Consider the following 14,736-nt stretch of genomic DNA (forward strand, 5'->3'; position numbering starts at 1 on the left):
TGGAGAGGAGAGTGAAGTAACCCGGGGAAAGCTGCCGTGGGGTGGCACGCAATGGAGTGTTCTTGGGAGTGAAACGAAAAGTTCTGTGCTTGTGGCTGGGGGAGGGGGCATGAAGTCGGAAGAAAAGGCTGCCTAGGACTTGAGGCTGAGGACAGGAAGCGGGCTTAGTTTCCTGCCTTTGGCAGAGATCCAGGCAGGACCTGGTGAGGTGAGGCGAGGTGAGAGGGCAGTGTGGATGGGACAAGTCTGGATCAAGCGCTAACCACCCCTCCCCCTCTTCTGCACCTCCACCCCCGGTTCCATCCCCTTCCTCCCCTCCCCCAGGCGCTGGCACTAGGAGTAGCTCAGGTGTGTGGGGAAGGCTGGGGGCAGGATGGGGCTGGCGCACAGGTGTCCGATGTCTGGTATTTGGTGTCTGGTGTCCGCCGCCGCGGGCAGGCAGGCTTTGTGAGCCACAGGTCCTGATGGATGGCGGGGAGAGGAGGCGGGGAGTGCCGGGTAGCGCCTGCCGGAGGTGGAGTGGAAGCCGGGAGGCGAAGGTTGGAGGGGACTTCTGAAGCATTCCGGGGATCCAGCCTACAAGGGTGGCGCTGCGTGACCAAGCCTGGGTCAGTGCTCGTGCGTGCGTGTGTGTGTGTGTGCATGCTCATGTGCCAGGAGCCAGCGCTGCTTCAAGCTGGCGCAACTGTTCCCGGGACAACCGGGAAAGAACCTGTGGAGTCAGAAAATCACTGGGCTGTGGCGGAGAGAAGCAGCCTGGACACCCCCCTGGGGCCAGGCATCCGGACTCGCACCCGGGCTCCCAGAGGCGCACCTGTATACGCCTGTGGCTCACGGGAACGCGCACACTCACATTCATTCACTTTTTGGGCACAAGATCTCAACAGCCTCTTACCCCACCCCCTAGGCGGCCAAAAGCACACTTACGGAGCCCTGCTCCATACTAGCGGCATGGTGGATTTGCAGCCCTGGGAAGCTGGGTTATGGGTTCGAATTCTACCGGTTGATAAGTCAATTTTTCACTTGTGTGAAGTTGACCAAGTCCCTTTTTCTCTCTGAAGGACCTCAGTTGCCTGATCTGTAAAATGAGATTTAGGACTAGATAATCTGTAAAGATCTTTTCCATCTCTAAATCCTTTAACGCCTGCGCTTCGGGCACTTTTCCTGGTGCCTTTTGGATCACTTTTAGAGAGGTCTCCAAGCTCCACAAGCTTGAAGCACTCCTTCAAGAGCCAGCCCTTTGCTGTGCCCCAGTGCTTTGGCACCGAGTGTGCTCAGCAGCCCAGCGTGGGCGGCCTAGGGGGGAGAACTTGTGCTTGTTGATGGGCGGCTGGCTGACTGGGCCGGCTGGGTCGTGGGCGGTGTCCTCAGGCCTGGAGCCAAGTCCCTTGGTAGCTAGTGTTGTGGACAGAATGCCCAGCAAAGCCGGTGGCCCCAGGCAGGCAGCTTGAGGCCTTTCCTAACCCCGAGAGCTGGCGGGGAGGTCACCGGCCAGGTACGCTGGGGAAGAGGCCACTTGCTCTAGAGGATTGCTCTGAGAGGTTATATAGGTCTTACCTGGAGGCAGCCAGTATATGTCCGAGGGGGGATCTGAACCCAGGTCCTCCCAAGTCCTTGGATGGCTGCCCATCCATAAGCTGGGCTGCCTCCATTTAAAGTTTGTACTTTCCTCACAACAGTCAAGTAGGTCTCAGTGTTACACGTGAAAACTTGTATTACAAAGGGGTGTGTTATAAAGCACATATGAAGAAAGGCGTATCTGCATCCAGAGAAAGAACTGATAAATAGAAACATGTATAAAATAATTATGTATGTGTGTATCCATGTATGTATATATGTGTGTATATATATTATATACATATAGATATACACATACATACACCTATTTGTGTCTAATGGTAGCCATGGAGGGGGAAAAAAGGGAAACAAACGCATTTAATATGAATTTTGTTGTATATTTGAAAGGAACAGCAAGTGGTATATAGTATATTTGTAGTTTCATGTGCAATCATCTTTTTTATTGTCCCGTGTTGTGGAAATTCTTGTTTTATTCCATAAATTAAAAATAAAATACATTTTTTAAAAACAACACCAAAAAGAAAAAAAAAGAGGAAAGAGTTGCTTGGGGAAAGAAGGAAGCAAATAAGTTGTATGTAATAGACATGCAGTTTCAGGTACAATCCTTATTTCTTGCCTGTGGAAATGTTTGTGGGTATCTGTCAAATGCAGAATAACAGAAATTTAAAATCCTGAAAGAGAGAGAAAAGGGGGGAGAGAAGGATTTGAATTAATTTGATTTGGTGCCTGGTCTATGAATTGACCCTAACCCTTGAAAAGTCCTGAGAGTGTCTGAGTGTGGGTAATCTACTTTCTTTATGAATTAGCAAGGTCAGGGGTTTAGGATGGTTAGGCTGCAGACACAACGGCCTCTGTTGACTGTATTTGAAGTATTTCTATCTTGTTATGATCTGCCAAAGCTTAAGGTACATGACTGTGGCATTCTAGGGCCCAGGGTCACCTTCCACCCCTTACTGGAAGCCTTGGCAGAGTACTTCAGTGGATCAGGAAATCAGTGGGGAAAAACCCTTGTTAATCACAGGTCTGTTTCCTTACTTTTAAGCTTCTCTCCTCATCTTAAATATTTGGTATATACTACATAAATTAAATGTCATTCTCTACCTATTTCATAGTATCCCAGAATTTTAGAGCAGGAAGGGGACTTGGAAATCATTCCATTTCACCTGAGTTTGACCAGGTCATTTTACAGAGGAGGAAAAATGAAACCTTGAATTTTGTTGTTGTTGTTGTACAGTAGTTCTTCAGTCTTATCTGACTCTGACCCTATTTAGAATTTTCTTGGTGAAGATACTGGCATGGTTTGCCATTTCCTTCTTCAGCTCATTTTATAGATGAGGAAACTGAGTCAAATTAGGTTAAGTGACTTGCTCAAGGTCAAACAGCTAATAAATGTTGGAGGTTGGATTTGAACTCAGAACAATGTCTTCCTGCTTCCAGGCCCAGCACTCTATCCACTCCATGCTGCCTAAAACCTTGAAAGAGTTTGTTAAATGGCTTATCTGTGGACATAGCTAGTGATATTTTTTAAGTATTTTAAAAATTTTTATGATTGTTCTGTTTGAGGTCATGAGGGTAGGTGGAATCAGAGGCAGTATTCTTTGTCTTACTCCATGCTACCTTTTCAGATTTCCAGAGCCTACCTCCCACAATGCTTATCACAGGAGGTACTTAATAAATACCTTCATTTGACCTTTGAGGAAACAGGACCTGAAATGTTCTGTTAAGTGATGTGTCAAAGGTCACACAGCTAGCGTGTGAAACTATTTTAAACATCTTATAGTTTTCTCATGTCTTATGGAAAAGATAGAGATTATATTTTATTAATAAGTGGAGAAATTAAGACACAAAGAATTCAAATAATTTATCTAGGGTCATTTAGTGAATCATTTGTATAATGTACATCATTCATAAGACAGTTATGAGAACAAATGTGTCTTTTGAGATCCCTGGGAGAAATGTGTAAGCCCATGGTATTAATATTAGAGTATTTTTAAAAGATATCTGCATTCACACAAAAGAGTTCCCTACATAGAAAAAATCAGAGGCTCAAGACCTACCTTCCCTCCTAAAGAAAAACCTAAAAGGAAAATTATTTAGATAGATAAAATTTGAAAGGAAGGAGTTGATGTAAGAAATAGAATCCCAATCTTAATTATCTTTCAATCTCTTTCAGTACCAAGGTTAAAAAATGTTAAATGAATGAGTGAACAAATGAATGAGTAAAGTAAAAGATAATTGAAACTGGTACAAGGGAATTTAGAAATCTGTAGAATTAGAGAGGAAAAGGCTGTGGAAATTAGAGAGGAAAAGTCACAGATATGTGACTGTAATAAGTGACCGTATTTATACATGTGGGGTGAAGCAGTTAAGTATGGATGTCCAGCTGAAATTTTCACTGGTTGTCTCTACACATTTCTAGCACAAGGTACTTATAGGATCATACATTTAGAGCTTTAAAGAATCTTAGAGGTCACAGAATCCAACTGCCTAACTTTACAGTGGAGAAACTGAGGCTTGTAGAAATTGAATGACTTGCTTGAGGTCACACAGCTAGGTAGCAGCAGAGGTAAGATTCAAACCCAGGCCCACTGATTCCAAATCCAGCTTTCTTTCCAATTTACCATGTTGCCTGGCCAGTGGGATGATGCGATGTTGATGATGATGACTAATTTTATATATTGTTTTAAGTTTTGCAAAACACTTTACAATATTATCTCATTTGATCCTGGAAGGTAAGTGTTATTATTATTTTCATTTTACAAATGAGGAAACTGAGGCTGACAGAGATTCCGTGATTTGCTCAGGGTCACACATCTAGTAAGTTTCTTGAAGAAGATTTGAACTCGGGCCTTCTTGACTCCAGGACTAGTACTCTATGTGCTGCGCTAACTAGCTGCTGATAATTCTAATAGTAAAATTCAAGTTGCATGATTATGGCTTATAGTTTGACCGACAAGATAAAGCAAAGAATACATACACCCAACATAAGGATTGAAGCTGCAGTCAGTCAATAAGCATTTACCAAGTACCTAAGGCACGATGCTAAGCCTTGGGGATACAAAAACTCCCCACAAAATCCTTGCTCCCGAGGAACTCACAGTCCAATGAAGGAGACAAGATGTAGATAATTATGTAAATACAAAATATATGCAGAATAAGCTAGAGATAATCAAGTGAGGAAAGGCAGTAGCATTAAGGGGGATTGGGAGGGTTAGGCAAGGCTTCTTGCAGAAGGTGAAACTGGATGGCTTAGCAGAGAGCAGTTATAGACTGAAAAGTCAAAACGTGTTCATTATAGCCCTAGCTTTAAGTGACCATACTGCATGACTTTTCCATTTAACTTCTTTGTATCCATTTTCTCCATTTAAATATAAGGATAATATACTTTATCTGATAGAGACACAAATAAGATAATATATGTGATAGTTTAAAAAAATATAAAGAACCCTAGAAATATCAAGTATTATTACCATAACTTAAAACAGTTGCTATTCCCCCTCAGCTTCCTGCCCCCACCATAAATTGGAGGAGTAACATAGTGTAATAGGATGCTGTATTTAGAATAAGGAAGACCTAGGTTCCCCATCCTTTCTCTCATATTTAAATAGGGATTTGACTATAGGCAAATCATTGAACCACTCTGACCTTCAGTTTCCTCATCTGTAAAATAGAAATAAAAATACCTGGAGAACCAACCTCGAAGAGAATATTATGAGACTCAAGTAATATAATACAAAGTTCCCTCAAAGGCTTCAGCTTAAGACTTTTGGGATACCCATTGTATATAAAGGACTTCTGTAAATTTTAAAATTTGTATATATTATTATTAATAATGTTGCTGCTGGTATTATAGTAATCAGCAGTATATTTTGAAACCTTCCATCTTTCCCCATGCTTTCCTGTGAGAACGCTGTAAACAAGAACTAAAAGGCCTGGACTTCAGTGTCATTCAAGTCTGCCTAGAAGTCAGAGAACATGGATTGCGATATTGGTTCTGTTAAGTAATTTTAGCTTTGTAACTTTGGACAAGTCACCTGCTATCTCTGGGTCTCAGTTTCCTCATCTGTGAAAGGTTGGAGTTGGACTAACTAGTCTCTGAGGTCCCTTACAGCTTCAAATCCTGGCATCTTTGTAATGAATGAAAACGTCCTCGTGTATTGTACAGGTGTGACTCACTTCAGGGAACCTGAGTATTTCTGAAAAGCTGCCAAAGTTGTTGGACCTTTTTGGGGGAGGGGTGTGATATATTTTGGGGGACATAGACTAAGGGAACTCATCATTTCAAGGACTTGGCAGCAAAGCAAGCAATTCTAGCTCAAATAGAGAGGCAGTGTGGGCTAATGGGCAGAGAGTGGACCTTGAAGTTAGAAAGACTACATTCAAGTCCTGACTCTCATTGTTATCAGCAGTGTTATTTTGAGTAATCACTTAACCTCTCATGGTTAAAGGCAAATCTCTTAAGATTGTGAAGGCTGCTGGCCTGCATTGAGAAAGGGAGTTTTCCAACTCAGAAATTCTCTATGCACTTAATGAAATCACAGTCTCAGTTCCTATCCTTAGCAATTCATGCCTACCGTTCTCTTATTGATTTTTTTCTAAATTCAAATTTTTCTATATTGCATATAACCTGGAAAGTATATCTTGAGGAGGGGCTCCCCTATATCCTGTCAGTTCTCAAGAATAAATGTTTACTAGGCTGAAGGACAGCAGGACTCTGATAGCATCAGTTGTGGCTTGAGAGGAATCCTGGTAAAGCTTGCCTCCCATCCTCTCTGCTGAGAAGTGATAGACTATAGGTGGTAGATGAGTCATATGTTGTTAGACATGCATGGTCAACAGCTTGATTTGTTTTGATTAATTATATTTCTTCGTTACAAAAAGAATATTTTGGGAGATGGAAAGTCATTAGGAAGTGACTTTGATATTAAAAAAAGTATCAAAAAAATTTTAAAACAGAAAATGCTGTAGCAAGACACGGGGAACTTTGGCATCCAATATGGCTTATACAAGCTTGTTAAACTTGATAAGAAAGTTCCAGGAATCGCTTATAGACAAGTGGTCAAAGAACTCTAAGGACGAATTGCGGACAACAAACATCTAACAGACATATGAGAGAATGTTCCAAATAACTAATAAGAGAATATAAATCCAAATAACATAACACCTCTCACCCAGCAAACTGGCAAAGATGACTGAAGATGTGGATAGTGTCAGAAAGATTGTGGAAAGAGAGGCATACTGATACATTGCCAGTGGAACTGCAGATTTGTATACCATTCTGGAAAGCAGTTTGGAATCATACAAAAAAAGTGACTAAAATGTTTATACCTTTTGACCCAACTATTTCACTGCTGGCCACATACCCCCGAGGAGTAATTTTTTTTTAAGGCTTCATATATCCATATCCATATATACATATATACATATATATATATTTATATAATTTTTTTTTGTGATAGCAAAGAACTGCAACAAACCAGATGCCCATCATTTGAAGACTAGCTAAATAAATTGTGGCATGTGAATTTAATGGAATTTTACTCTGCCTTAAGAAGTAACAAACACGTTAACACAGAGGAGCATGGAAAGACATATAAACAGACACAAAGTTGAAGTAAAGTCATAGAAGCAATATACATGGTGTCTTTAACAACGTAAATAAAAAAGAAAAACAACAAAATGGAGACATCAGAATGTTGTAAAACTATAGTGATTGAACTTAGCCACAGAGAAGAGAAATGAAAAGATTGCATCCCTTCCCCCTCCCCTGCAAAGGTCAGTGAGTTTTGGTATGGAACACTGCATGTGATGGACTTTTTCCAATATAATAACTGACGTTGCTGATTTTTTTCCTATTTTGCTTTCTAAATTCTTTATTATAAGGGATGACTTTGTAAAGAACTGGGAGGAGAGAGGAAGAAATGAAGGTGATGACAAAATAAAACATTAGAAAAACTTAATTTAAAAAGTAAAAAAAAAAACCCTAGAGAAATAGGATGTTTGGAGGCATTCCCCTAAAATGATAATCAAAGGTGTAAACTTTTAAAAAGGCTCACCATCATGTCTCCTCATTAACTTATAGTAACTCTGAACTCTGGATGACTAATTGTGTAAATAGGTGTGAAAGAGTGACTCAGCATGAATTGAACTTGTAATTGCCAAAACTGCCAAATCTTTTGAAAATAAAAAAGAATGGAAATATTTCCCCTAACACTTGCGGTTTTCATCTCCTCAGTGGATCAGTGTGGAAATTAAACCATTCCTTCTATAAATAAAATATTAACATATTTGTTATTTGGTATCACTCCTGAGGAATAAAAATTGCTTCTTACACTTCAATTTTTATTCTTTCCTCTGTAAGGATTAAGAGATCAACCTTGGGAATAACTTGAAAGATATGTGCTTTAATGGAATCATACAACATTTAGTTGTTTTTTTTAAAATAAGTCATTTGGAACTTAGCTCGTTTTACTTTCTTCCTCTAACTTTTTTCTTTATGAGTCAGCCAAATACTTGACTGGTTTGGCTCTTGAATGTTTACTCAGTGAGGAATTAGCCACACCTCTGTTTAAATTTTTTTTAAATGTTTTCCTGGGATCACCTGGTATGGAGTGAGTTTCTTTGATACAGTATCTCTGGAAATCAGAAGGATAAAGGTAACACTAACCCTCCCAATTTGCCTCAGCTTTCTCTTCCTTGTAGTCCCCCAAGCCTTATTTTCTTTCCAAACCTGTTGGTGTGACTTCCATAAACTGGAATAATAGGGTTTAAGTGGCCTGCCTTCTTTTTGGCTGGGTTTTGCAGGTCGAATGACAGAAACATTGAGCAAGTGGATGGTGCGTAGCTGCAGAGACCAGCTTCCCTGACTCAGGGCATCCCTGCATTGCTGGTGCCCCAGTGTGTATGTCTATCTGTCTCATGCGCAAGCTCTGGGGCGTTCCACAAATACCTGCTTAGGAAGAGACCAAGCCTGGAGGCCATTCCCAAAGACTCTGCCGCAAGGATAGGGGTGTCCGGGAGCTGCCATCATGCTGAAGCAGATACTGTCAGACATGTACATTGATCCTGAACTGCTGGCTGAGCTCAACGAAGAGCAAAAGCAAATCCTGTTCTTCAAGATGAGGGAGGAGCAGATCCGCAGGTGGAAAGAGAGAGAAACCGCTTTGGAAAAAAAAGAGGCAGGATCCCTGGGGAGATCCGGTCCCAAAAAAGGTAAGCTCACTCCTAGCTCTCCTGGTTGGGAGGCAGTCTCTTCTATGAGCGCTTCCGTGGGGAAGTGCACTTGACTTGTTTTTAAATTTGAGACAAGACAGGAACACGTCCTAGGCATTCCAGGAGCTATTTCCAGTTGGGTTACAAATTACATGATGTGAACTGGTCTTTAATAGAGTAATTTTTCAACTAGTCTTTTACATTCACATACATACATATACATACATGTACACAAAAATAGCACTTATGATAGTTATTCACCTTTGAGCAAATGATACTTGAAACGACTTTATTCATAGATCTAAATACTCTGGAGCTTGTGGGATGTTCCAGGCAAAGTGGGAATAGAGAAGATATTGCTAAATATCTCTCTCTTCTGCTCCTTGAAATGCTACAATTTCTTAGATCTTAGAGCTCCAAAGGAAGAATTTGTCTTAACACATAACCTTTCCCTGAGGTTTTTGGGGTAAATGTTGGTATCCATTAAGTCACTGAGACTTCCCCATTAATTAATTCACCTGATCTATTTCCTCTGTGAATTGAGGGGAACTTCAGGTAACTGGGTCATTTGATCATAGATTCAGATCTAGAAGGGACCTCAAAGGTAATCTAGTTACAGATGAGAAAACCAGGGTCTTAAGGGGGTTAAATGACTTGTCTGAGGTTGCACATGGAGTAGTTGAGTTAGGATTTGAATCTAGACTCCTTCTTTGTCTTCCTTTTCACTAAACCACACCATCTCTGTGGATTTCAAGCTTTACCAAAGTCCTTCTAAATTGGAGAGGTTTTGAGTCCCAGCTGGCCACCAAACAGGGTAAGCTTCTGAACACGAGTTAGAACTCTAGCTTTGCCTAAGGCATGGCCCTATTGAAAACTTTTAAAATGACACAGAGTTGCCACCTTCTTCTTACTACCATGTTATTGATACCTGTATTATTAGATAACAGAACAAAAATCATGGGCAACATTTTTGTGAATTGTACTAGTGCACGGAAAGCCTTCCTCAACCAATCCCCTTCATTCTGCTGCTTTTCCTCTTCTAATTATTTTCTATTTATTCTGTAAATAGCTTGTTTTCTCTGTGTGTATGTGTATAGATAGATAGATATACACTGATGAATGTTGGTATGCTGTTCTCTCCCTCCCCCATTAGATTGTAAGTTCCTTGAGGGCAGGGATTGTCATTTACTTCTTTTTGTATCCCCGGCTCATAACTTAGTGCCTATCACATAGTAGGCACTTAATAACTATTTACTGAACTGTAAGGAAGGTGCTTTATAAACCTTAATTCACATTTATATGGCGTTTCATATAACAAAAATATAATTATATTGTCTTAAGATTAACTTCTAATGTTCAGAGGCTGTGCCGTATCTTGCGCAGTGTATATAGCATGGTGAATGCAACTCATTGATTTGACTGGTTTTGTTTCATTAAATAACTTAGTAAAAAAAAAAAAAGAAAACTGATAAGGTCACCTAGAACTTGAGAATGGCAGTTACAAATTTCGCTTGGCTGTTCTACACGAAGCCTTTCTCAGTTCTCCTTATTTCCAGTGCCTTTCTTCTACCGATTATTTCTAATTTATTCTGTTTTTAGCATGCTTGTCTCCTTCATTAATCCACGAGCTCGTTCAGATCAGGGACTGGCTTTTGCCATTCTTTGTATCCTCAGCATTTAGCACAGTACCTAGTAGGCACTTAGTTAAATGTTTTATTGACTGACTTACTGATTGTTCTACCCACTCAAAGAACAGAAAAAAAAATTCAGTGTTCCATTCTTATGATGTTTTTCCCTAAAGTAGTTTTCAAAATTGTTTCCTTTTATTTTTGAAGACTGGAAAAACTAAAACATCCAGAGAAGTTTTTTTTTAAAGTTCTGTAAATGAATGAGATACTAATGGATTTGAGGAAGCCAATACTTTTTTTTTCATGTAGTAATGTCTGGAACTTTTGTTATTTGTTTGTTTTTTTTTAATCAGATTTGTGATGTCATTGGTGTTGGGAATTCCCAGTGAAACACTTCCTTTACTAACCCCCTGCTTTGTAACTTATAGTCTTAGAGAGTTACATGGAGGTACTGGGGGTTAAGTAATTTAACTTTTTTTAATGTAGTTTATATAGTCAGTATATATGAAAGGCAGGACTTGAATCCGCCTCTGAAGTCAGCACTCTATCCATGACATCATGCTGTCTCTCAGTAGCACCTAGAAGACTCGTGTATGAGGAAATCAGTTTTTTCTGCACAAGTGAATTTTCCAGATCACAGATTTCAGTGCCAAAGCTTTAAATTTTAGCAAATTTGCTGAGTTGAGTAAGGTAGCAAGATATGAGATAAACCCACAAATATAATCTGCAGCGCTATTAGCCACAAACAAGAATCAAAGAAAACCATTCCAGAGAAAAATAACTTTATAATAGCAATAAAATATTTCAAGTATTTATAAATATAGTAATTTGCGAAGTCACGCAAGAGCTATTCCTAAAACAATAAGGATAGAAATCAAAGAAGAACTGCAAAAGGAGAACGATGTGCCTTGGTCATGGTTAGGTCCAGAAAATCTAGTAAAAGTATCAATACTTCCCAAGCTAATTTATAGGTTCAGTGTAATAATAGCCCAAATATCAATGGACTATTTCATAGGATTGGATTAGACCGTAGTAAAATTAATATAGAAAAGTAGTTGAGCAAGATATAAAGAACTATGGAAAAGAAAACCAGGGAACAGTAAGTGACCCCTCCAGATTTCAAGGCAGTGTAGTATGGTAAAAAAGGCACACACGGTCTTTGGAGTAAGGATAGCTACATTCCCTTCCAGGCTGTCATGATTAATAACTGTATGATGTAGAGCAAGGTACTTAACTGCTCCAAGTTTCATGCTTTTATATATAAAATGGGAATAATAATAATGAATAATAGTAATACTATTTCACTATCTGCACTTTGTAAACCTCAAAGTGCTTGCCAAGTGGGACACCTAGATGGTCCAGTGGACAGAGCTCCAGCCCTAGAGTCAGGGAGACTTGAGTTCAAATCCAGTATTTATTGGCTGAATGACATTAACCTCAGTTTCCTCAACTGTGAAATGAGGACAATGCTAGTACCTACCTCTCAGGGTTGTTGTGAGGATCGAGTGAGATAATAATTGTGAAAGTGCTTTTCACTTCACCTGTCACATAGTAAACACTATGCAAGTGTTAGTTATCATTTTATAAATGTGAGCTTTTAAAAAGTTTGAGAAGACTAGAAAAAAGATAGAAAAGAATAGAGAACCCAGTGCAAATAAGATGTTTAATTGTATACGGAAGTCCGCATTGGGAAATTCCCCCCATTCATACTACTTGGCCCCTCCTTAGCCATTTAGAGGCTTAGAGAACTTCCTGGGGAGAGAGAGAGGTTGCTTGCTCAGGGTGACACAGCCATTTATAAGGTGGTACCTGAAGCCAAGCATTCATTTATGGAGGCCATATCACTTCATATAAGAAGTTAGTTGTTGATAAATCCATGCTTAGAAATAAAGGAGAATGCAATTATGATTTAATAGAAGTTGTTGGGAAAATTGAATAGCTGGATGGTGAAAAATGACTCTGGATCCATACCTACCAATATTATGTGGCACAATAACTAATTGGGTCAGTGATACCTGCAATAATTAAAACTAGGTGAAAAAAACCTTTTTTTTCTACTATGGAGAGGAAGAACATATTTACAAATCCGAAAAAATGGATGAAATTATTTAACACAAAATGGATGGGTTTGCTCATACAAAGATGAAATATTGTTCTACGATAGTAAGCTATACCCCTAAAATTTAAAGAGCTGAAATTGGGGGGGGAAATATTTGCAAGATTTATGAAGGATATATATATATATGTATATATATATATGTGTGTGTGTGTGCATATGTACATGTGTATATATACTGACACAGATACACATATATGGATGGATGGCTGTGTGTGTATATGTATAGCTCCATAAAAGTAAAACTTCCCAGTGGCATGTCTCAAAGGACATAACTGGATCATTTTTGATGGAGGAAATACAAATTACTCATAATTACACTACAAATTCCTTCATAATTAGAGAAATACCAACCAAAGCAAACTTAGGATTGCATTCAATACCTAGTAGAATGACAAAAATAGCAAAAGACAATAAAATTAAATATTAACATGGTTTTGAAAAAATCAGTCCTCAAATATATTTTTGGTTAGACTTTCAACTGGAGGATCCTTTTTGGAGAGCAATATTCTATAATAAAATTTTTCAAAACACTGATTTTATTCTTTGATTCAGTGATTCCAGGGATAATATTTTATCCTAAAAATATCATTTAAAAGCAAAAAGCATCTCTATGTACAAAAAAATGGGGGCAGCTAGGTAGTGCAATGGATAAAGCACTGGGCTTGGAGTCAAGAAGACTCATCTTCATAAATTTGAATCTAGCCTCAGACACTTATTAGCTGTGTGACCCTGAGCAAGTTACCTAACCCTATTTGCCTCAGTTTCTTAATCTGTAAAATGAGATGAAGAAGGAAATGGCAAACCACTCCAGTACTGTGCCAAGAAAACCCCAAATGGGGTCATGGAGAATAGGATATACAACTGAACAGCAAAATATACAAAAATATTCATAGCTACTTTTTTATAATAAAAACAGCAAAAACTTGGAAATGTACTATATCTACAGCGTTTGGAAAGTGTATGAATAAGTCATGGTGTATTAATTTAGCAACATGGTATGGTGGTCAGCCTCATAAAGTAGAATGCCTGGGTTTAAGTTCTGCCACTGACAGATACTGACTTTGTGACTGGCCAAATCAGTTAACTTTTCTGTGCCTGCAGAAGACTAAAAAGTTGCAGGAAAGTTGCCTATCAGTATTAGTAGAGGAAGTTTCCTCATGGAAAGTGTGGTACATTGGAGAAAAGTCTGAAGAGGCTGATGGTTAAATTTCACCTCTAATTAGTACTCTTTTTATGACTTTGGCCAAGTCATGTAATGTCCTTGGCTAACAAACTATATTAGAAAGACAGAGAGGAGCAGTGGTGGTATAATAGGTAGAGTGATGTCCTTGTATACTGGAGGATGAGGGTTCCAATCCCACCTTAGATATTAACTAGCAATGTGAACTGGTAACTTCGATTAGCCTCTTTGTCTCAACTTTCCCATCTGTGATGGACTTGATGGTGTGCACGTGTGTGTGTGGGGGTGCTCCTAGCTCTTGACCTATAGCTTCAGCTTTGGAGTTTTGAATCAGAAGACCTACGTTCATATCTTTGTTCTTCCATTTACTAACTGTGCCACCTTCTCTGGGCCTTAGTTTCCTTGTCTATATAATGAGAGGGCTGGAATAGGACATAGTGGATTGAGCACTGTGTCTGGAGTCAGGAAGGTCCATCTTAATGAGTTCAAATCTGGCCTCAGACATTTTCTAGCTGTGTGACCCTGAACAAATCACTTAACCATGTTTGCCTCAGTTTTCTCATTTATAAAATGAGAGGGAATCTCTAGGGTATCCATTCTACATTGCAGATGTATGATAATTTGAAATCACAATTTTAGACCCATTTATATATTAATATATATATATGTATGTATATGCTGTCCTAATAAAAAAAGGATATATTTGAAAAATATGAAAGACTATGGAAGGATATATAAAAAATGTTGCAAAAGGAGATTATGAAAACAAGATCTGTATTCACATTGATTCCAAGTAAAAAATGTATATATATGCAAATGTACATATCTATACATATATAATAACAAGATAATAGGATCATAGATTTAGAACTGGAAGAAACCTAAAAAGTCATCTAGAAATTATACATCACTGTCCTCAAAATTTACAGAAACAGGAAACTGAGGCCCAAAGATATGAAATGACTTGCCTAAGATCACAAAGTAATAATAATAGCTAGCAGTTATGTAGTGCGTTAAGT

At 38.9% G+C, this 14,736-nt stretch overlaps 1 protein-coding gene across 9 annotated transcripts in view; it reads left to right on the plus strand.

Annotated features, from left to right (window-relative positions):
- The window catches only part of SH2D4A (SH2 domain containing 4A), a 114,961-nt gene that overhangs the window by 404 nt on the left and 99,821 nt on the right, over positions 1 to 14,736 (plus strand). For 4 of the 9 annotated variants that reach the window (XR_011972634.1, XR_011972635.1, XM_072635007.1 and 1 more), the window contains exon 2: positions 8,383 to 8,790. The exons of 2 other annotated variants lie outside the window; for them this stretch is intronic. Coding sequence is in view for 5 of the 7 variants with exons in the window: in XM_072635007.1 (XP_072491108.1) it covers positions 8,607 to 8,790 (184 nt within the window). In the remaining 2 variants the exon portion in view is untranslated. Of the gene's footprint in view, positions 219 to 438; positions 609 to 7,040; positions 8,235 to 8,382; positions 8,791 to 14,736 lie in introns of those variants that run through there. 3 more of the 9 variants (XM_072635008.1, XM_072635010.1, XM_072635009.1) reach the window with 3 other exon arrangements.

The sequence above is a fragment of the Notamacropus eugenii genome, chromosome 1 (genome assembly GCF_028372415.1).
Source record: "Notamacropus eugenii isolate mMacEug1 chromosome 1, mMacEug1.pri_v2, whole genome shotgun sequence".
NCBI classification, from domain to species: Eukaryota; Metazoa; Chordata; class Mammalia; order Diprotodontia; family Macropodidae; genus Notamacropus; species Notamacropus eugenii.